Source organism: Coturnix japonica, chromosome 5 (genome assembly GCF_001577835.2).
Source record: "Coturnix japonica isolate 7356 chromosome 5, Coturnix japonica 2.1, whole genome shotgun sequence".
In the NCBI taxonomy this organism is placed as follows: Eukaryota; Metazoa; Chordata; class Aves; order Galliformes; family Phasianidae; genus Coturnix; species Coturnix japonica.
The window spans coordinates 31990374-32013251 of NC_029520.1; the positions used below are offsets into that span (position 1 = coordinate 31990374).

The 22878-nt window shown below is 35.7% G+C and overlaps 1 protein-coding gene across 1 annotated transcript in view; it reads left to right on the forward strand.

Annotated features, from left to right (window-relative positions):
* Positions 1-9338: 9338 nt before the first annotated feature.
* NPAS3 (neuronal PAS domain protein 3) overlaps positions 9339-22878 on the forward strand; it is a 301073-nt gene continuing 287533 nt past the window's right edge. Inside the window, exon 1 of the mRNA XM_015865010.1 lies at positions 9339-9473. Coding sequence (XP_015720496.1) covers positions 9354-9473 — 120 coding nt within the window. The 5' untranslated portion in view covers positions 9339-9353. The remainder of the gene's footprint in view (positions 9474-22878) is intronic.

Here is a 22878-nt window from a genome sequence, read left to right on the forward strand (position 1 = left end):
ATATGTTAAACATCCTTTTTCTCTAGCTATTTCTGCATTATTTCTCAACTATTTCATCAAAATATTATACTATTTCAAAACATCTTTTTATACTTCTCACATTGCCTTTTATTTGTGACTAAGTGTACTACTTTTCTCTCTTCTTTAAAACTAATATTTCAGTTGGACCTGATGATCTTTGTTGATCCTTTCTATCTAAACTATTCTATTCTCATAGAATTCTCAGTGAATTCTCACTGAGGCTGGTGAAGGGTTTGGAGTACAAATTTTGTGAGAGAAGTGACTGAGGGAAATGGGATTGTTCAGCCTGGAGGAGATTCAGGGTGACCATATCACTTTCTACAACCATCTCATAGGTGGTTGTAGAGGGGTGGGTGTTGGCCTTTTTTCCAGGTAACTAGAGATAGACAAGAGGTAATGCCTTAAGTTGCACCTGAGAAGTCAAGTTGGATATCAGGAAAAATTTCTTCACAGGAAAGAGTGGTAAATGCACTGGAACAGTCTACCTGGGGAAGTGGTGTCATCATACATGAGGGTTTTGAAGAAAAAGATAGATAGATTTGGAACTGAGGAACATGGTTAATGGTGGCATATTGGTGGTAATGGATTGGACTAGATGATTTCAGTGGTCTTTTCCAACCTTAATGACTGTATGATTCTAATGACCTAGGGATGAAGGATAGGTGGAGTTACCTCCTTCACGTTGTATCTACTTGTGGCAGTGCACTATAATAGTACAGTCTGTTATAGGATCACAGTTTGTATACTTTCGTTCTGTATAATTTTTTCCTACATTTTTGTGAGCAAAAGTCAGTGTTGTAAATAACTGTAAAACAACTAGTATCAAATGAATTTGATGCTGGAAAGTGGCTCTAATTCAATTCTGTTAGAGACAAGTGTCACTCCCCTTGATGCCAGGTGTGCCTTGCTGCCTTACAGATGAGTAGTGGCTAGAGTGAGTGTTAATAGCTACTCTTAGTTGTTATATGGAATGGTTAGTTATTTTGCTTCCCGTTCTGTTGACGGTTATGTGATTTTTATACTACTGTCCTTCATGAGTTGGAAGATGTGTGTAGTCATTCTTTTCTGTTTCTCAAGGAATTTTGTCCACTGTTCCTGTATTTCCTAGGAGTAGAAAATTAATGCAAGAGCACTGGCCCTTGTATTTTTTCCCCTGTGCTTCAATTTAAAGCAGTGGTGATTCTCTCTGCCACATCACTCCCTCAGGTGCTGCCATTCTTGAACTGGAGGCTTAGCCTTCTCCCTGAAGAATTTCATTGTCAAGGAGAAGAGAGGGGGTTCTCCCATGAAGAATTTTAATCACCCTGTCTGTAGCCCTTTTGAAGGAGGCACAATAGTTCCTATAGTAACTACTACAGTGTGGGAGAAAGGCCAGTGCTCCACCCTCCCCCAGCCACAGATGGAGAACTCTCTTTCCTTAGATGACTGGAAATTCATTGCACAATAAAGCCTCATACTTAACACAAAAAATAAAATAAAATATCTGAAATAAACTCTTAAAATGTGCAAGTAACTACCAATTAAGAAACAATGCTATCTGAGTTATCAAATAGAGAACATAAAAATTTTTAATATACTTATTCTAAGGTGTGTTTTAGCTTTCAGTCCTGGAGTTTTTAATTCTAAGAAGTGCAGGGGAAAAAAAAAAAAAAAAGAGAGAGAGGAGAGAGCATTAGGTCCTGAGAAATCTCATCCTCCCCACCCCACTCCCAAAAGAACAAATCTTGTGGGAAGAAGCAGACCTACACAAATAGATAACAATTATATAGAGGAAGGGAAACATTGTGCATGAAAATAGTATAGAAAAAATTTGCCAAGTGAAGCCAATAATATACATCTACTACTTTTTTTTCCATTCGCTCAGTATCTTTTTTGGGGGAAAGGGCACACAAAGGATTCATGATGGAAATGCAGTTTCTATCACCAAATCTTCATCTTAGAATCCAATACAATGAACAAGTGATACAGTGCTTTGTACATCTTTGGGCATATTAAATTTGATCAGTTTTATGTTATAGAAAATAAAATAAGCTGTTGTGGGTTTTTTTAGATTTAAAAATATTAACTTGAATATGAAAAGCAAATTTTGCTAACAAAATATTTTAATTCCTAGAGTTTTTGATGAAACGACATAGATAAACTACTTGAAATAGATAGTATAGATTTAATTGTGTGAGGTAACATTTTCTTAAATTAATCATACTTAGTTATTTGATAGAAAGGTTTGGCTTGCTTTCTCAACTAAGGATTCTTGAGTAATGAATACATGCTGTATACCAGTGACTAGAATATGGATGTTTGGAATAACAGATATTTGTGTACACACACACACACAAACACACTCACACAAAAAAGAAAAGAAAAGGAAAAGAAATGCCATGGTTAGCATTGTAAATTGATTATCATATTTTGATTATGCATCTTACATGTAGTCCTTTGTGACAGATTTGTTCTGGTACTTATTGCTGTGATACTAGTTGGTAATGGCATAGCATTAATGATTCCCTCAGCTTTACTAAACCAAGAAAAAATACTTTTCCGCATATGTTAGAAATCCATCTGAAATTTATTTCTTTTTCCATCTGTGAGGGCGGATGTTACAAAGGACCTAAATTTTGGATCCCATGATGTCTTACTTTGAGGTAGGACTTGCGTGACATCATTTACTTTTTCTTTTTGAATACTTTTTCATCTCAGAGTGCACAATCTCTGCTTACTTCATGATAATTACCCGTTGCTTGATTTCAATTTTTATCAGGATCTAAATATGTATCATCTATACATTATGCCTTGAACATATGTGTCAGGCATGGGAGTTGATTCTTGGTAGAAAATTTCTTTCAAAGCTAAAATTAGTCACTAATAGGATAGCAAAGAAGAATCAATGGAAAAGATATCCATTACAGTATGTTCAGAAAAAGAAAAAGCAATGAACTGCTTCTGTGGATTTTAGTGTGCATTAGTATTAACCTTTCCTTTTAAGCCTTATGTTGGTTTCATATTCTCCTTCCTTCACAGTGCATCTTCTGTTGTTCAGTGTCACCCTCTGTCATTGTCCCTTTCTCTTCTAAAACACTGTTTTAAGTATTTCTAAGTTATTTGTTATGTCTAGCTCAAAAGTCACAAGGTTTAAGATGGCATCTTACCTCTTTCTGTGTAACTAGCCTGATTATCACGTTCACATGCAGTATTCTTCCATGAGCAATTTGTTATTTTTTGAAACAGCAAAAGATATATCTTCATGCAGAATTTAGTTTCAACAAGGTAAATGTATTCAAAAGCGTACTGAAATTTTTCTACTTCAGAAAAAAATTGAATTATATAAAAAAGAATGCTCAAAATTATATCCATACTCATACTGTGCATTGCACTGTACCTACAGTTATCTAAACCAGTTCAGGCAACTCTACTTCTGTTCCATTACGCAGTCATATGTGAAATTATCATGTGTTTTTTATATACTCTTAGGGTATAAACTGTCCTATGTGAAGATATGGAGTTCGCCTGATATGTTTACGTATTTTGTGAATACATCATAATACTCTTTTGGTGGGATGTTTATGAATGTTCAGTTTTGACAAGTAAGGTCTGACATACTGGCATAATTGGAGTTCTTCAAGATCAAAAAAATGAAACATGGTCTCTGGTTTGTTTGTTTTGCTTTTTGCTTGTGGTTCTTCAGACAGCAGATTACCTAAAGAGGTGCTTCTACCTTGCCTTTCAGGAGTACCAAAATGGCTCAAAAAGAAATAAAAACAAATTAATGAATAGAATTTTTAGAGTAATTGAAAAATGGTCTAAGTAGTAAATAATATTTCAGGATAATTAATTGAGAAGTTCAGAATGGTTTTTAAAACTGAAAGTATTTTTTTCATTCCTATAGATGAGGTAATACATATTCTGTTTAAAGTTCTGTCTGTCCTCCAGTCTTGGGCCCAGTACTCTGTAACATTTTAGCAGTGGCATCAGTGATGGAATTGAGTGAACCGCACAAGATTGCTGATGGATCCACCAAGCTGAGTGGATGCAGTGACACAGTGGAGGAAAGGGATCACCATTCAGAGGGATCCTCAACAGATTTGAGAGGTAGCGGCCCAGGAGAATTCAGGTTTCAACACAAAGTAAAGTGCAGTGTTTCTTTGCACTGGCTGGGGAAATCCCAGGCAGATATTACGACTTGGGAAGCAGAACCACCGCTGCTCAGAATAGTCCCACATAGAAGGACCTCGGGGTCCTGGTAGATGAAAAACTGAACATGAGTCTGTTCAGCCTGGAGAAAAAAAAATGGCTGACTAGACAACGGTGATCATGCAGGCCCTACATCTCACCAAGCTCCATAATAAGAAGCCTCACACATGAACAGGATGTAGAGGAAAGTCAAGCTCCTTGTACAAGGGTGGATACTTGGACAGGCACAAAGGAGGAAATGGTTTTACAGATTGTAGGAGGAGAATATATAGGTTGGATATCAGGTTGGGAAGTTCCTTACCAAGAACACAGTGTTGAGGTGCTTGGAAAAAGAGAAGCAGACAAGGTGTCCAGAGAAGTCTGTGGCAGCCCCCATCCCTAGAGGTGTTTCAGGGCAGTTGGAAGGGGCCCAAAACGAAAGCACAAACCCCTACCCCCGCAAAAGAGAACCCCAGACCCTCCACCCGCAACACACCACCCATCACACCACCACCTACCCAGCCAACAACATACAAAACACACCTGGGCAGCCTGGTCTAGTGATATAGGACTATGTAGAGGTGGGCGCCCTTGCCACAGCAGAGGGTTGGAGCTTAATGGACCTTGAGTTCCCTTCCAACTCAAACAATTCTGTGATTCACTAGCAGGAGGTCATAGTGGACACCAGTCTTTTCATTCTGTGCACAGTGGCTTAGAAGTGAATTTGAGAAGAAATCCTCTCACATCAGGATACACAGAAATCTTTGTTAGGCAGTCCATGTTCTTCTTTTCCATAGCTTCCCTCTCTTTCTAGCTCAATTACAAATGCTCTTGAGATTGCATTAAGCATGCTTAGACTGCCCCAAAGACACACTGAAAGGGATGTGGTTTTTTCTTCATCTCAGATTAATCTTCGAGGGAGGAAATTTAAAGAGGAATGAGTGAGGAGTTTTATTTTTGTTTTTATTTTTTTCCTTATTGGTAGCTTGTTAAAGACTAATGCTTTACAAGCAATAGGTATGTTAGTTGTTTCAATCTTGATAGTAAAACTTTTGTTTCAATGCCATGGAAGGGGAAAGATTTCAATGAAAGTTCCTCTGCTCCAGCAAAGCAATTGCATTTTAACACTTTATTTCTATTTTTGTGTCACTATTAGTAGCCATACTTGATGGCAATATTGTTTCAGCCAACTTTTTGTTTAACCACACTATTGTACATTCAAACCATTGTCACTTAAATATGATGAAATATAGGCCAGTTAGAAAATATGACTACCTGATAAAAAGCCTATTTTTGCTTTCATATTACTTAAATGAAGAGAAACTTGGAAGAAGAATTGCCACGGTTCCCTTGCTGGTGAATCCCTTCCTTCTGTCATATCAACTGCACCAGTCAGCTTGATTTTATCAGCAAGCTCGCTGAGGGTACACTTGATCCTACTGCCTGTGTCATTGGTAAAGTTGTTGAACAGCACCAGATCCAAAACAGACCCCTGGGGGACACCACTTATGACTGGCCTTCTTACTTGGACACAGACCACAACCCTTTGCCCTCTGCCTGCGACCATTCAACCTCTTTATCCACTGAATAGCCCAGCCTTCAAATTTGTATTTCTCCAACTTAGAGACAAGGATGTGGTGCAAGAAGATGTCAAAGGCTTGGCGCGCGATCCAGTAGACAACATTCAGCTGCTCCTCCTTTGTCCACTAGTGCCATCACTCTATCATAAAAGGCCACAGATGTTCTGATATAAATCCTGAATCCATTGCTATCCAAGTTTTCTGTGAGCAGCTGAGCTGTGGCTGATGATGGTTCCATCCAGAGGGTGAGAGATTCAGAGATGATAGTTTGTTTTGAAATTTTATAGGAAAATAAAATTGTGACCTGTTATTTTAATCCAACCATTTCAGTCTATGTCTTCCTTTTATCTATTGTTGTGCCAACGATCTATTCAGTACAAATAAGAGGCCTTGTGCTGTGATGGGCCATGGGATTGCCATATTTTTGAAACCTGTCAATGCAGCACTCACTTGTATTTGAGTGGTATTTTTTCAGATACTGATATGTATCAAGAAATATTTGAAGCTTAATTAAGTTAAAAAAAAAAAAAAAAAAAGAAGAAATAAAGTCAATGGATGAAAACCATTCCCCTTATTATTTATCTCAGTATTCTTGACTCAGTCCTCAAAATGTGAAGGATGATAGTTAGGAAAATGAATGAAATACAAAAACTGCATATTTAACATCTATTTGGTTAACAAACAAACAAATAAAAGAAGTGCAGTATGGCTACCAGAAGCATAGTGGTTTTCTGCTTAATGTATTTATGCTGGCTGTAAAATTAGGAACTGTCATTGCAACCCCACAAAGCCCGGGTAAGTGCAAGACATGTAAATCAAGAGGTTTTACTGCTATAAAAATGTCAATGATCTGAATGGCTTGAAAGTACTGAAAGATATTTGTGTACATGTATACCAGCTACTAGGATACAGACATCAATAGAGGATTTATCTGACAAATTTTAAAGCTAAGATCCAGCCCTCTTGTGCTTTCTAGTTAACTCACTGACCTTGAAGTGGTTTTATTTGAGCTGTAGAACTCAGAGCATCCCAAGTACAAGGAACAGACAACTTACTTGCAAATACATTTCAAAGTTAAGATACTGTTTTAATGTGTTATACAGTCCTCATGCATTTTATTCAAGTTATTATACTCTCATGCAAAAAAAAAAAAAAAAAAAAAAAGCAATTAACGTCATAGAACTGGAAGCAATATTCTGTATGTAATGGATACACTTTAAAATGGCAGTGGATTGTAAAGATGTGATATAGAGCAGGAAACAGAAAATGAATTGGAAGACAAATTGCAAGTGGAGATGTGTTCAGAAAATGTGTGGAAACCATAACACAGTCTATATGGAAGAATGAAACAACCTAAAAGACTTGACCAGAGTTAGCTGTTCTTTCAGAGGTTGTTTTTCCTTGTGATACTCCTATGGAGGCTAGTATGGATCAATGCCTAACATTCTAGAACTGAGAATTTCTCTTTTGTTATCAGCTGATTATAAATGAAATTACATTAAAAAGAAAAGAAAAAAAGCCTGCAGATCTAGTTCATAACAATGGGGACACTGATAATCTTTACAATGCCAAATATTTTTAGTCCCATACTAAACCTAAAGTTTCTGTTAGAAAAAAGTTACAACCCCTGTATATGCAAGCCTTTGATAATAGGTCTGGAGGCTTATTAAGGAGGAAAGAAGGAACATCTATAAGTCTGTGTCTGCAAAAATAAAATTTTTAAAAGCCTTAGTTGCTAGAAAATTTTGGGCGCCTCTGGTGGCGCAGTGGTAGGAATGCCGCTTGCAACACCGGAGGCCTGGGTTCAAATCCCCCCTGTGATGCAAGTGATAGAAGTGCTGCTCTGCTACACAGGAGGCTTGAATCCCAGGGGTTGGACTCGATAATCTCTAAGGTCCCTTCCAACCTGCATGAGACTGTGATACTGTGACACTGTTAAAATTTGATGTGCTATGATTATTTTTTTTTAGCAGGCACCACTTTAACTATAGAAAAGATGAGACAGTCTGAAAAGAAGCAAAATTATTTGGGATCAGAAATTTATACGGAAAAAAAGTAGGAGTGAATAAGTGAATACTTTTAACTAGAAAAAGAATAATATTATGCTGATGTATCTGGTCAAAGTTAAAAAAATCACTGCAACATATAAGTGTATTACCAACTTCAATTGAGCTGTAAAGCAGAGGTTTTGAAGAAAGCATATTTTCATATGTTGCTGCCATCAGTATCCTTGAATATGTTCTAAGAAAGGGACTTAAACAAAAATACTGGGACTACAGCAGTCACCATTTGTAATTATGAACTATTGCCCAAATCTGTTTGAGATGAAGCCACCTGTTTTCTCAGTATAAATAGCTTAGAATTTCCTGCAAGGAAATTACATGAACATCAATAAGGAAAGATATTACATTTTTAGGTCAATATGACTATCAGTACTTGGCATATATCTTACTGATAATGTTTGGCAGACAGTATCATAGAGGACTAAAAAATGTTACTCTGTATTTTGTTTTCAGGGATGTTAGATTAGCCTCTTCAGTAATAGCATTCTTCCATTCTGCTTGTTTAGTGAATCTCATGGTATTTTCTTTCTATAAGCATGTATTTTAAAGAGGTTGCAGAGGCTTAGATCATCAGTGTTTTTGGATGTAGATGTTTTACGCCCTTCAAAACATGACCTCTTCTGTTTGCTGTGGATATGTCTTGATTTGGCACAAAGGCAGAAAAATAAGGGAAACTTCCTGCAGCCCATTGTCCTCTTCTCTGGTAGCTTCTCAAGTAGCTAGTACAGCCTGGATCTAAGAAGACACCTCAGTTTGCAATAGTAGATGCTTATTTTTCCCTCTACTCAGAACTGATCTCTGGTTTTATGCTGCTGGCACGAAGAGTTTCACAAAAGATTAGTTTTATTATTTCCTAGTTTGTTGTGTAGTTGTTTGCTCCTTTAAAACACAACCATCTATTACTGCCTCTTTAAGAGTAGAAGCTAGATTCAATTATTTTTTGCAGCAGTTTACATTGAAATCTGGAACTCTAAAGTACTTATATAAATACTACCATACATGTACTTTGGAGAATGCTTGACATCTCAGATGTGATGATAGGACTTTTTTTCTTTTTTTTTTTTTTTTTTTTTTTTTTTTTTTTACTTTTTAATGTGGTGTTTACTTCATTTCAGATAAATCTCTCTCATATCTTCATAAGTCCTAAGTAATATTTGTTCTCATCCCTACATCCCAAAACATTAGAATAACAGTTAGTATCTTTTTCAGTAGAATTTTTCACTAATTTCTGCATGCTGTCCTTGCCATGTACCAAAAACCTTCCAGAGGGACTCAGGTCATATTTGAATAAACTATTCATTTCACAGTTCTTGAACATTTAAATAGGTGTTTATTTGACGTGTTTTTTTTCTCTGTTTGTTTGTTTTCAAATTCTTTTATCCTCAAAATCTGAGTCACTGAAAATTATGTACTAGTTTTACTTACTGTGTGCAAGATAAAGTTTAAATCAACACTGGTATTTAAGATGCAACACATATTTAAATAATTAATGTGAAAGGATGTGATTGGGGATTAGAAATGAATGTGCAGACCTTGCAACATAACTGTTTTTTATTCAGTTATAGGTGCCCAACGCAGGAGAAGTCCCAGTGCCCTTGCCATTGAAGTATTTGAATCTCATTTGGGAAGTCATATTTTACAGGTAAAAAAAAAAAAAAAAAAGGCTTTTCAATGAAAAAGTCAAGATAGTCAATCCTATTTCTGCCAATCATTTCAAAACTGTCAGTGTCAATATTTACATTACTGAAAATTTTAAAAACTCATATTTCTTTCTTTTTAGAAAAGCCCGTGATTGGGACAGTTTTAAGGAGAGGGAGGGCATGTATTGTGTAGATGAATGTTTTGTTATTTTCAACTGTGCAGTAGGTGTCTGCTTGCAGAATGTGTTTGTGTGTGTGCATAAAACAGTATTTTGTGTTGTTGATTTCATTTTCCTTATGTGTCATGTACAAATTTAGGGTGTTTTTCCCCCACTTTGGTTTATGAGCACTGCTTTCCTCTTTGATGTCACATTTGTCATGATTATATATCACAAATCTGCAGCAATCTGTAAAGAGGAAAAATGAACAGCGGCATGCCTCTTTGGTTTCCTTAGCTATGAGATAAAAACTAATGAGATATTTGTCAAAAAATTTAGTCACACTATTCAAGTAACTATATTCCAGGAGGATTACACTGAGAAAAATCAGTAACCTGATGAAGATGTTGTTGTGAATATTTTGTTTTGTCAAGATCAGTATAACCCTTCTTACTCTGCAGTAATCAAAAGTGGAGCAGAAACAGTTAAGCATGTGGAGTGCTCTGTCAGCAAGGCAAAAGCACAGCACTATGGAAATAAAATAAATAAATAAATAAATAAATAAAAACAAGCAAACCACCCTTTACATGTAGACTTTTCTAACTAGAGAATTGAATAACTGCACTTATTTAGCAGTGTACACAGCTTCTCTATGCAAATATACTGCTTGCTGTATTATCTTTTGAGAGGTAAATTAGGATATTATCATGAGAAATATTCCACTTAATTTGAAATGATTGAGAGCTATCTCTCTATGTTACTTCAGCTGTGGCATTCAAAAGTACTGTGGAAAATGTCAGACTTTTTACATCTTTTTAAAGTAACTAAATACTGAATAGCAACAAAGATAATTTTAGGAAAACATGAAATTAACCACTAGAATGAATTTAACTTTGGAGCAAAAATCACGAATGAAGTTATTTACTTAGATGTACATCCTTGGTAGAGACATAGTTCAAGTTTTTTATTTTGTAACAAGTGTTGGTATTGTAGATATGGTACCAAAGGTATATACACCAGTATCTGCAGCATTGTTTGAAGTGCAGGAGTGCTGTTATGTTGTCTTGTAAATGTTAAAAATAAACAAAAAAGAATATAACATAAATAAGAGTTTCATGATATTCCAATTAGTGTAATTTAAGATTTTAGAGTATGCGAACATGCGCTATATAGCCTAGATGTATGCTTATTACAGTATAAATTATAACTAATATAATAAATATAAACTAATATAAATTAAAAGTATCTAGATAAAATCTCACTGAGACTGATTTATTTACATTTGTTAGGTACTAGGTTTTACACTATATGAATATATAGTTCAGTTATAAGAAAAAAGCTGAGTTGTCCACCTTGAAAACTACTGGACATTTCAGTTTTTCACTGATTGTGTATTTAAAAATATTTAGTGTTTTTTAGTTGTTTAAACATATTCCACTATTGCTTCTATCTTTTCTCTACTTATACCTAACAAATTAGGTTGTTTTTAGGATGTAACTTTGTCATAGTGTTAGTAAGTAATCTATGTTGCACTTTTATCTGTAACAAATAGACTGAGAATTTTCAGTCAAAATTATCGTCAGCATCTTATTGGATATCTGTTGAGGTGTTGCCTTTGCAGAGAGGGTGGTACCTTTTACCAAATTACTCCCATTAATCTCCCAATTGATAATAGAAACTTCCACTCTGACATTTAAAAGATAATGGATTGTTAGTGATGGATAAAGGACAAAATGAATTAATAATAGTCACAAGTTTATCATGGTCTGTTAAAATCTTGCTTTACGTAGTAGAGTAGTCAACATTGAAGGAAAATTTAGGTCTTGTGTTCAAATGCACCAATTTTAAAAGATCTGAACAGATTTCAAAGAATTGCCTTGAGGTATTACAGGTAGAAAAATAATCTTGGGAAGACAGAAGATACAAATAACAACAACCAGACAGAGTCTGCAATGGAGTGCTGTTCTAACAAGTTCTCGTTTAGTCTGCTTCTTCCAGTAATAATTTGCAAAGCAGCATTATGTTATGTATTGCTTGCAAGTGAAGTAAACAGCCTTGCAGAATGATTATACCTTGTGACTACCTCTGTTTTTTGGAGTCTGCTATTTGAGGAAGTTGAACCTATAGTTTGTTTAATCCCTTTCGCTATTAATATTTTGAAGATTGGGTTAAGTGTAAGCTCAGAAATTAAGGAGCCTCTCTAATCCTCCTAATATTTTGATACTTCAAAGTTTATTGACAGACACATGAGAAGCATGCTTAAAAAGGTGGATGTAATTTATTTATGATGAATTAAAAATAGAAATGGTGGTGCATCTTGTAATATTTTACATCTGACTTCTTCTGACTTCTACAAGCAAGAAGTCTCAGCCATGTCAGTAAATTCCTTGCCACAGCCAATTACTACTCTATGTCATACCAAAGAGATTCCTGTGGTAGGTTTACAGACAAGGAAACTATCCACTGTATGCTTACAGAAAAAAAGTAACCCCAAAACATGAATACCTAAATGTTGTCATCTCCAAAATCAGGGCAGAATACCTTTAAGAATTTTCCAAGTAAAATCACCTGAATAGTAAACAGTAATGCTTGTAGTAGAGGGGTGGGGAAAGAAAAAGGTAATAGCAATATGTTCATTAATTTTCAACAAAATTTCTGGTTTGTCATATTTTGTACTTTGTTTAGCCTTCATTTATCTTCTTCAGAATAGTAGTGTTATAGTTAGAATAGACTTTGATACATCTTCAGTTTTACATTTCTATGTATATATAAGCATTTATTAAATAAATGCAGTAAAAAAGTATTACTTCCTCTCCCTGCTGTTCAAAAATTTGACTGAAACTGGTTGTAAATATTAGCATGAAGATTATTGGTTTATACACGGTCTCTGAATTTTTTCTGTAACTTCATTGCTATTGAAGAGGTGTGGAAAAGGGTCAATAACCCCATATTCTTCACATAATCAGGAATGATCAGGAAATGTAGAACTAAATATAGAGAAAAGGGAAAGTTAGTGAATATATTTGCATATGCAAATTAGCTTAATTGATACTGCTTGCCTCTACAGGGATTTTTCATTACAAACTGGAGTGCTACATTGTTCAGCTCATATTGAGTAATTTAGTAACTAATGAGACCAGTTTGCACTAATTTGCATATGATAAATGAGCTTAATTGCAGTAAATAACTTGGAGGCATAATTACTTAATTTTCCTGTGTTGCATGGCTTTTAAGTTCACGTATGAACAACTCAAGATAATTTTGCATATTTAAATTAGTTGCTTTTAAAATTCTTGAACAAAAAAGAATACACCTTACAGTTTGAACTGTAAAACAATTAAAAGTAAAATGTGAAGTATTTTCAAATAAAATTCAGTATTTATAAAAATATTTCTTCATTTAAAATACCAATACCATTTTAAAGAATGAATATTTGGAATTAAACACAATGGAATAGCTTTTAAAGTCAGAAAAGGATGGAAAGAAGGTATTAGTAACATTAACTGAATTGTGTATCTGACCTGCAATGAGTGGTACATTTTGTATTTCTGCACACAGAAGTGATAACTTTCATAATTGCATTCTTTGCCTCAACAGCACCTATTCTACTGTTAAAAAATGGTAACACTTTCATATAGGGTTATATTACCACAGACAATAACTTAGATATTTGTCTTAAATTGCATGTACCATCCTACCCTCTACCTACTTTCCTATGAAGAAATCCTTAAAGCAACAAGATGCTGAAGTGCTGGGGTGCAGAAAAGATTTGGGTTTTTTTGTAGATGTTCAGTGGTAATCACTAACATTAGTAACCATTGTGATAGAGATTCCTACCAGAAGTTCCACAAAAATAAATATATATATATATGTATACATATATGTACATTATATCCCAATTTTGTTTCTGCCATGCATCAAAATTTATTCACCAGCTACATTACATCTTTTTGATAGAATTGCTAGACTTGAACTCATGAATTAGACAGGGAAAAAAATCCAATGCTCAGCTAATAAGAGCACAAATTGTTAAGTCATACAGCCAGATCTGTTGTGCATAGTTGTTCTGCAAGTGGATGGCATAGAGTTATGAGACACAAGAAAGAAACCAGATACTTGAGAGATCCAGGATTGGAACACTGTTCATAATTCAGAGAGGATAGCTGTACTGGATGTGCAGTTGTACTGAGATAACCTAGCCAAGTCATCTGTAGAGTGTACAAGTGCTATTAGGTCCTGTTTAAATTGCAGAAGTCTCATTATCAGCACAGACTTGATCACGTAAGGCAGTTCTAGAATGGGAGCACCATCTGAACTCCCTGGAAGCCACATATGGTGCAAATGGTACGGTTTGGCTTTATTCCATGCAATGGTACTAGGCTCTCCATGAATGTGAAAGGCAGTCCCGCATTAGAGAAACCACAGGCTAATAAATCAATTGATCTATTATATTAGCTTTTCTGTAAATAAGGTAAACAAGAAAAGTAACCGCACATGGCCTATGAATGTAAGAACCCTGATATTCTGCCAGCCTTGTGAGCAAGTGAAAAACATCTCTCATCCTAACGTTTTTTTGTTTTGTTTTAAAATATATTTATTAATAATTGAGGGTAGACTTAGATTAGATGAAAGGAAGAAATTCTTTACTATGAGGGTGATGAGGCACTGGATGATTCCACTTTCTTGTGATTATGCACTTAATGTAGTTTTAGGAATTGGTGTTTACAAACACAAGAGGTAGGGAAGCAAATACACAATTTGAAAGAAACTTCCATATCAGAATTTATTCTCTGTTATTCACATGAGTCTTATAATTAGTTATTTCTGTTATTAGTTTTGCAGTTCTGTGACTCTCTTTGAAGGACAATGTCATTCCATCAAGCTTGGCATAGACAAAATGTAGAATGAACTCACTATACATCTTCACTACAATATTTAGTCATGTTCGAAAGATGTTTCGATGTACCCATGACTACTACGTTGAATGTAACAAGACAATGACACTATTCATTTTCTCCTAAAGACAGTTTACCAGAGAGCATGTGAGTAAAGATTTTCATGCATTGTAAATAGGTATGTTCAGCATGTAGCATCTGTGAAATCCCTGTGAGGTTTTTCTTTTTCTTAAGGCAAAGTACAAAGTGAACAGGGGAAGTTATTTACAGTTTTGCAGTAATGAGAGATTATGGATGAAGTACAAGAACTGTGCATCAAGAGAAGTGTGATTAGCAGATTGAGGGAGGTGATTCTGCCACTTTGCTCTGCTCTTGTGAGACCCCACCTGGAGTACTGTGTCCAGTTCTGGAGCCCCTAACACAAGAGGACATGGAGTTGTTGGAGCAAGTCCAGAGGAGGCCTATAAAGATGATCAGAGGGCTGGAGCACCTCCCCTGTGAGGACAGGCTGAGAGAGATGGGGCTCTTCAGCCTGGAGAAGAGAAGGCTCTAAGACCTTACAGCAGCTTTCCAGTACCTGAAGGGGGGTCCTACAGGAAAGCTGGGGAGGGACTTTTTAGAAGGGCATGTAACAACAGGTCAAGGGGAAATGATTTTGAACTGGAAGAGGGTATATTTAGGCTAGATATCAGGACGAAAGTCTTTAGTGTGATGATGGTTAGACACTGAAGTGGGTTGCCCGGAAACATTGTGAATGTCCCCTCCCTGAAACCATTCAAGGCCAGGCTGGATAGGGCTTTGAGTAGCCTGGTCTAGTGTGAGCTGTCACCACCTGTAGCAGGGGAGTTAGAACTAGATGATCTTAAAGGTCCCTTCCAACCCAAACCATTCTGTGGCACTATGATTGACAGTATCATGGAGAAATAGATATTTTCTGTCCTGAAAGTAAGTATGAATACTTACACCCTGTAAACTTATTGTTACAAATTAAGATTGGCCAAACTATATGAATTATCAAAGTAGAAAAGAAAATACCACACAAATTTTTGTGTCTTGTAAAACTTTGGAATGTTTTTTATAGGTATATCAGTACAAGCTGATATTGTTTAGATGCAGCTCTTTGTCTGGCTAGGCCATAACTGAGTGTAAATCCAGTTTCTACCAATACTTGCAAGGATCCTCATCTTCACAAGAGAATGAAAAAAGTGGAAAATAGACAGGAAGGGGCTGCAGTGCTAGAAAATATTAGGGAGATGATTTACCTTCTCATTTGCTATGCTAACAAAAAGTTGCCCTGAATATTACAGAATGAGATTATCTCTATATAATAGTAATCAGCACAGAAATAGTGGCACAAGACTGAAGGCGAGGAAGCAGTAGATGGTAGTGCTGGTGGAGGATTTTTCCAGGCTGAAAAAGGTTGTAGCTGAAAAGACTTACACAGGCTTGGAGATTTGTCTATAGCAGTTGCTAGTGGTGATGTTTGTGGTACCTTTACGAGAATGAAGGAGACCATTCTATTTCTTGCAGTCTAAATTGGCTTACAGGGAGAGACTGCTGGTTGGACCATGTTAGCATATGTCAAAGACTGGCAAAAAAGGGAAAGATAAAACAAACAAACAAACAAAACAACATGAAACTTAGGATATGCTGGGGAACATAGATCTGTGTGATCTGAAAAAATAAATAAATAAATAAATAATTGAAATGAAGTACAGGTTAAATTATGTTTTAGTAGCCAAAATAAACTGGAAATTAAAAGATTATTAAAGAGAAAAGAGTTGAAGATCAAACCTCTCAGCAGAGTGATCCTGAACTTTCTCTTGGCTGAAAAAAGTGGTATGTAATGTAGTGAGACAGAACGAGTATGTAACAGGTCAGAAATGAAGGTTTGGAGATTACATAATCGCTCTATGAGGGAACAATTTCTATGACTTCCAAGTAGTCTACTTTGTGTACTTAAATTTTCGGTCTGAACTTCATCTTTGTCATACAGTCTATCGTATATATATAGACTTTTATATATATATATACATACTTTTTTTTTCCTGAGATGGCACTTGGAACATTTAGATACAAAACCAAAAGGGAAACTATTTCTCTCAGCAAATCTATCCAGAAATTAAATACAGTTAAAGGAGAAAAGTAAAAAAATCTGCATCTCTATGCAAAACCAGAAGTTTTTTGTATGCAACCAACTTTTATCTAGAAAAACTTTTATCTAGAGAAATCTTTTATCAGGGAAAACTTTCAATTATATAGGGCCCAAATTATTCAGAAACAGTGAGATCACAGTAATAAATTGGATGCTGAAATGCCTTATTTTAAACTGAACAAAAATGACATCTTTGCAGTATAAAAAATGACTGCATATACACAGATGGAAGTACAACCTTCTAAAAATATAATTTCTCACTGGACAGGATGAAAGAATATAATTTGGAGTATAGTTAAGATGAAAATAATTAAAAAATAGATTGAGCCAAGGGAATGTGTTACAGTTAGAAAATGATTGAGAGAAACCCAATCTACTTGGAAATAGCAATTTGGCATGACATGAAATGTCCAGTTATTAACTGGTTGAACACCTCAACCAAACACAGTTCAAAAGCAGGATAGCAGTGTAAATGCTGATATGCTGTGAAAAGAGCCATAGGGCTTGAGTAAGAAATGATTAGTATGTCAATTTGGCAGTGTGCCTTTCCAGGGAGATTTCAGGCATCTCCAGCAGCAGTTTCTTGTTTCTGGTTAAAGGATATACACTATTTCATCTTTCTGCAGCAAAACACATAATCAATCTACATAGAAATCTGCTCAAGTTTGTTCACCAACTACCTTAAGCACTGTGTAGATTGATGATCTTCTCAGAAGACCATCCTCTTGTTAAAAAAAAAAAAAAAAAAGTGTAAATTTATGTTTGTGAGATGTTTGTGTATTTTGAACTTTAGAAATCTAATTATGAATTTTTTTTCAAGTTTAAATGATTCAGAGTAATAGTAGGTACTTAAGCCAAATGGAGGTAGAAGAAAGCTGTAATAGAATTGTTAATGCTGTATACCCCCTTTTCACTGTTAGCTGCTACTTTTGCACTTTAAACATGTGTAAATGTCACTGAATGCTATGATATGGTTCTAGTTCTACACCAGTTTGATACAATTCATGTTTCTAGAAAGAGCTAGGAACAAAGGTTAGATTTGAATTCGAAAAGGTTAAAGGTTGCATAGACAGCACCGCTAAAAGGGACATCTCTGTGTCCCTTTTCTCATAAGTGTATAGCAAGAGTATTTCCCAGGTTCAGAAAAACCTGAAATGCACTGAATTGCATACTCCAATTTGTCCCAGTCACAGTAAGTGTCTCAGACTGAATCCGTAAGAGCAATGTTTTCTTTCTGGAGTTATGTCAAAACATACAGCATCCTACCAGAGGCTACCCAAGGAGTTAGGTGTTAAAAGAAGTCTGGGGGAGGGGTGGGAAATATCAAATTGTTTTGTAACTGGAGCTTGAAGCAGTTCACTTAAACCTGTGTTTTATATAGCAACTATATATAAGACTGTGCAGTTTCATTTAATAAAAAAATATTTGATCTGAGCAGAACACAGCGTACCGTTGTGTGCCATTTAATTCCTGAGAAAGTATTTGAAGAAAATGACATATCTCAGCACTGTTTGTTGACCATTTTGTTGTCACCTGCTGAGCATTGTCATTTCCATAGCCAGTGGGCTGTACTGAATCAGACAGAGGGAAGAGGTCATTAACAGAAATGGAGGACTCTCTTCTGCTGCCTGTTGATGCTGAAGGAGGAATTTTTCTTCAGATGCATCAGCAAAACTATTTAATGGAGTCTACATTCGGCTATGATTTGGGGTTTAGCCATATTTTGAACTGAAGTAGTGTGGCTTGAAAAGTATAGACAGTATAAACTAATTTGTGAATTCACCAGAAAGAATTATACCTGAATTATACCTTCTGTGGTGATTGGAAGGACATAGATAAAGACAACAGGGTACTGCTTTCAGAATGCTTTGATTCTTTTCTTCATTCCTCCCCTCTCCTCTCCCCCCTCCCACCCCCCCTTAACCTCGTCCCCCTAAATCACAACATTCATTGAGAAAGGAAAAGGGTGTTGATTTAATATAAATAAACAGTGATATTTTTTCTTCACTGTCTTGAAACATATTTTCAAAGATTCCCCATTTCTTATCTAATGAAAATAAAAAGTACTAGAAATAGGCTTCAAGCATCCTTTGTACTCCTCTGCAATATAGATGAAGGGCAGTATATATACTGTTTTTCCACAGGATCTGACAAAGAGTAACATTGGGATTTTTGTACACAGAATCCTTAAGTGGAGCATGGACGGCTGAGATTCATGTAAATGCTATTGTTTCAGGCTGCTTTTAACACTGAGTCATTTTATCAGCTGTATGCTGATTCTATTTTCATGCTGTTATTTGAAATTATGAGGGCTAAATAAATACAAAAAATAAATATTGAAATGAAAGTTTGGTGGTCAGTATTACACATTACTATAGAGTCTGTAGCCCCAGAGGCAGTGGATTTCATTTGGAAAGCATGAGCATCTTCACCCAGACTTTAAAATGGATAAGAGAATACAGAAATAGTTGAAATAAGTGAATCAGTTTTGTGGGGAGTACATTCTGTTGTTGAGTGTATCATCTTAAATGTTGCTTAAAAGCAGCTGTTTCTATTAGTTGTTGCCAAAATGTCACTATATTAGAATTTCTGCCTGTATAGAAAATAAAAAAGGAGTGTGGAAAGAAAAGTTAAAATTTCCAGAAGTAAGGTAATTGTGTGTAATTACATCGTATCACATTTTCTTTAGGGGACATTTTATAAGGTCACATAAGATCCAAATCAATGCAGAACTGTGTTTATTAATTATGCACAGCACTTAGCCAATGAATTGTTTTTGTCTTTCACATTTTCTCCATTATACGAAGAACACTATTTAGGTGTACCCTTTGACATTAATGTAAAACTATACCACTTCGATAATGTCTGATTGAATTCAGGTTTGATTGAATGGATTGCAAATTCTTGCCTGCATATTCTAGATAGTGATTTATAATGTGTATCATTGGCTTCCTTTGTGCTTATTATTTGTTCTTCTGTTCTTCTCTTTAATTGTACCCTTTGCTGAACACAAAGATTTTAATCTTCATGACACCGTTCATAGTTTTTTTAGCAGGACTATTTGCCTTTAATGCACACATTAAGGAAAATAAAGTAATCTGTGGTGGCTGTGGGTCTATGTTCAGAAGTCATCCTTACATTTCCAGTGGGGCCAAAGGTAAAGAACAGGTATTGCTTCTCCCAGGCAACCAAAATTTTACACTAATGACTGTTATAGTTTAGAAGTTTGAGATTTATTTATATGAAGTGTACTGTCAGCAGACAGTTCTAGAAATAACATGTAAGTCCTTTGTTAAATCTCAGAAGTTGTAAAGGAATAGTAGTGTTGATAAGATATCCTGCTAATTTTTTTATTTTATTTTATTTATATGTTTGTTTCTTGGTTTACCTTTACATGTCTGACACAGGACTGATCAAGTTTTTTCATCTTTTACAAAATATATAGTCAAGTAAAATCAAAGGTGATAGAATATGGTACTCCTTTTGATGTAAAAGAGCTAGATATCATATTAAATTTAATAGTTATTAAAGTGTATTCCAGAGGGTAAAAAAAAAATCAGTTTTTTAAAGTGTGCAATTTGTAATTCTCTATAAAAAACAACAACAAAAATCTGAAATACTTGACTGTTTATTGTAAACCCAAGCTTTTTGGCCTAAAGCTGAGTCATGCTTCCATGTTCTTCCATGTCCAATTTCTTGCAAGTAGTCATTTTTATGCATTGCACTTGGCAGCACATAAAGATATTTTTATCTGAATGCTTAATTGTAGTCTCCTAAAGCTAAGCCTGTGAAAGATCAAACCTGTATGTTAGCAGAAAAGCAGCAGGAATGGTACCTTCTTGTAGAAAGTCCTGCTCCTGTCACTGTAAAGGCACTGATGGTATTATAGGGTTTATTATTTGTGTCTCCTTGGGTTCCTGTGAGTTTGAGTGTTAGGGCACATTAGGTTGCCACTTGCTGGAGAGGGCAAGGGTTACTCTGTGACTAGTCCTTGCATATTGAGGCTACTGACTTTGTACTGCTCCCCACACTTCCAGTGATTGCCAAAAGCTAATTAGCACCATTTGGCATTCATTCTGCAGAAGGTTTCCCAGCTCCCAAACAGATTATTCCTGATGAGGGTATGAATTATCTACATGCAGGAGGCTTGGCAGAAAGTGTCTATTGCTGCTCTTGCTGAATTTAGGAGCTTGTGCACCCTTAAGCCTTGCACTCAAATGACATTCTCCAGCTTCCCACTTGGAGAGGATTTGGAGACTTAGTATGTAAAAGGGAAGTTATCTTTCCCCATTGTTATCTAAGAAAATTGAAAATTACCTGATAATTGAGTGTTATCAATCTTTGTTTTGTTCTCAAGTATTCAGATACTGTTGCATTCTAAAGTCAAAGAAAAAACAGCAGTACAGTTGTAGCTTTTTTCAAAGCAAACCAATAGTAGAAAAAGCGTAGCGCAGCATTTCACTAAAAGAGGATTTTATTTTCTCTAGTGTCAAGAATGTGCCTGTTAAGAGTGTCACATGCAAATTTCTAAGTAGGTGTCAGTGATATCTTGGCAAATTTTTACACAGAATTTAATATCATATAGAACACTTTAGCACAGTGTTTCTCCTTTTTATAAATGTGTCTTTGTGATGTCATCCAGATCTTCCACTTGCAATTCCTGGCAGTGTTATCTAGCAGTAAAAAATTGTTTAGGATTAAAAAGTAATGGACGATATAAGCAGAGCTCCCCAGCCACAAAAAAGGGAATGAATATTTATACATTTTTCAGATTCCCTGCACCTGCAAAATTTTGTCATCTGTGCCTAAATCACGAGGAACGGTAGAAACACTAGAATTAGATGTATAGTGGCTTTAAGGGATGAATATAGTCAGATAGTACTCCTTAACAGAGAGGAACTACTCAGTAATCCAAGAAGCATGACTTCAGAGCAGCAGCAGGCTGACCCACAGCAGACCGACAAGCAGGTTTATCAGCAAAGGCAGCAGCAGAACCAGTGAAGGAAAGCTGACATCCAGATGCCAGTGATACAGGCATCCTATCCAGACTTGGACATATGGGTCCTGCATCTGTCAGTGTTATACCAGCAGTTGGCTCCCAACCTTGAGCAGACTCTGTATTCCCAGTGAGTTAGAGATCCCAGCCAGCACAGTCAGTGAATGGATAAGCCAAGTCTTCTGAAGCAGTGCTGTTACTTGGAAAAGGCCAATTTAGGTCAAAAGATGTCCAGTGAGATAGTATGAGGGCTCTTCCCATTCATGGCAAGATTGTGATCCATAAGGTTTCTTCTACTTATGGCAGCTTATGAAAAGAAGTGATACAGTGAGGAAAATACAACACTTTTTCAATGCCACAAGAAAAGAGTCATTCCAAAAGAGCTGTAACATACAAGAATGTTTTTCTCAAGTGGAAAAGAAACATTAATATTTACTTGTTTGTCCTCATGGGAAAGTTTGATATGGATTCCTAAGTAAGCCTTGATCTCCCTAAACTCTGAAATAACTTTTTTTTTTTTTTTTTTTTTTTGATAAAGAAGCTCTCTTCAAATACTGTCTAGTTTCAAAACACCATGAAGTCCAAATCTTTTCTTGCCACACAAAGCAATCTCAGAAAGAAAGAAAGAAAGAAGTGACAGAGATGAGGGTTTCCATTTCTCCCTCCACTTCCAGCATCCACAACATTTTCTCTATCAGCAAAAGTCTTCATCCATTGCTATTTTTCACTTGTGTAAGATATTGGGAGGGTTGTTCTTCAAAGCACTTGAAATGCAAGTATTCATTTCGGAATGAACGCTTGATGCCAACAAATATCAAGGACACTATAGAACTGAGAAACTCAGGACGTTGACCTCGTTTAGAAATTGAAGATGTAAAAGACAAGAAGATTAAACCACCTTATTTAATATGTAATTGCCTTCAAAATGTGACTGTATTCATCAGTAGAGCATTTCCTTCTTGCCTGATTTTAAGCCTTAGAGTAAACTTGTTGTCAGTGCCAAGTGGTCAAAATGTAAAACTGAATTAACCCATGAATAGGCTTGATTGATATTTCTGCATATAAAGAGTAGGCAGTGAGTATGAACACATACTACTTTTATCAGCTCTAGCCACAGCTTTACTTGTGTTTTGATTTAGAGAAGTTCTGGTAAGCTCTTTTCAATATAAATTGTGTATGGTATATAGAGATTACTGGGAGCTG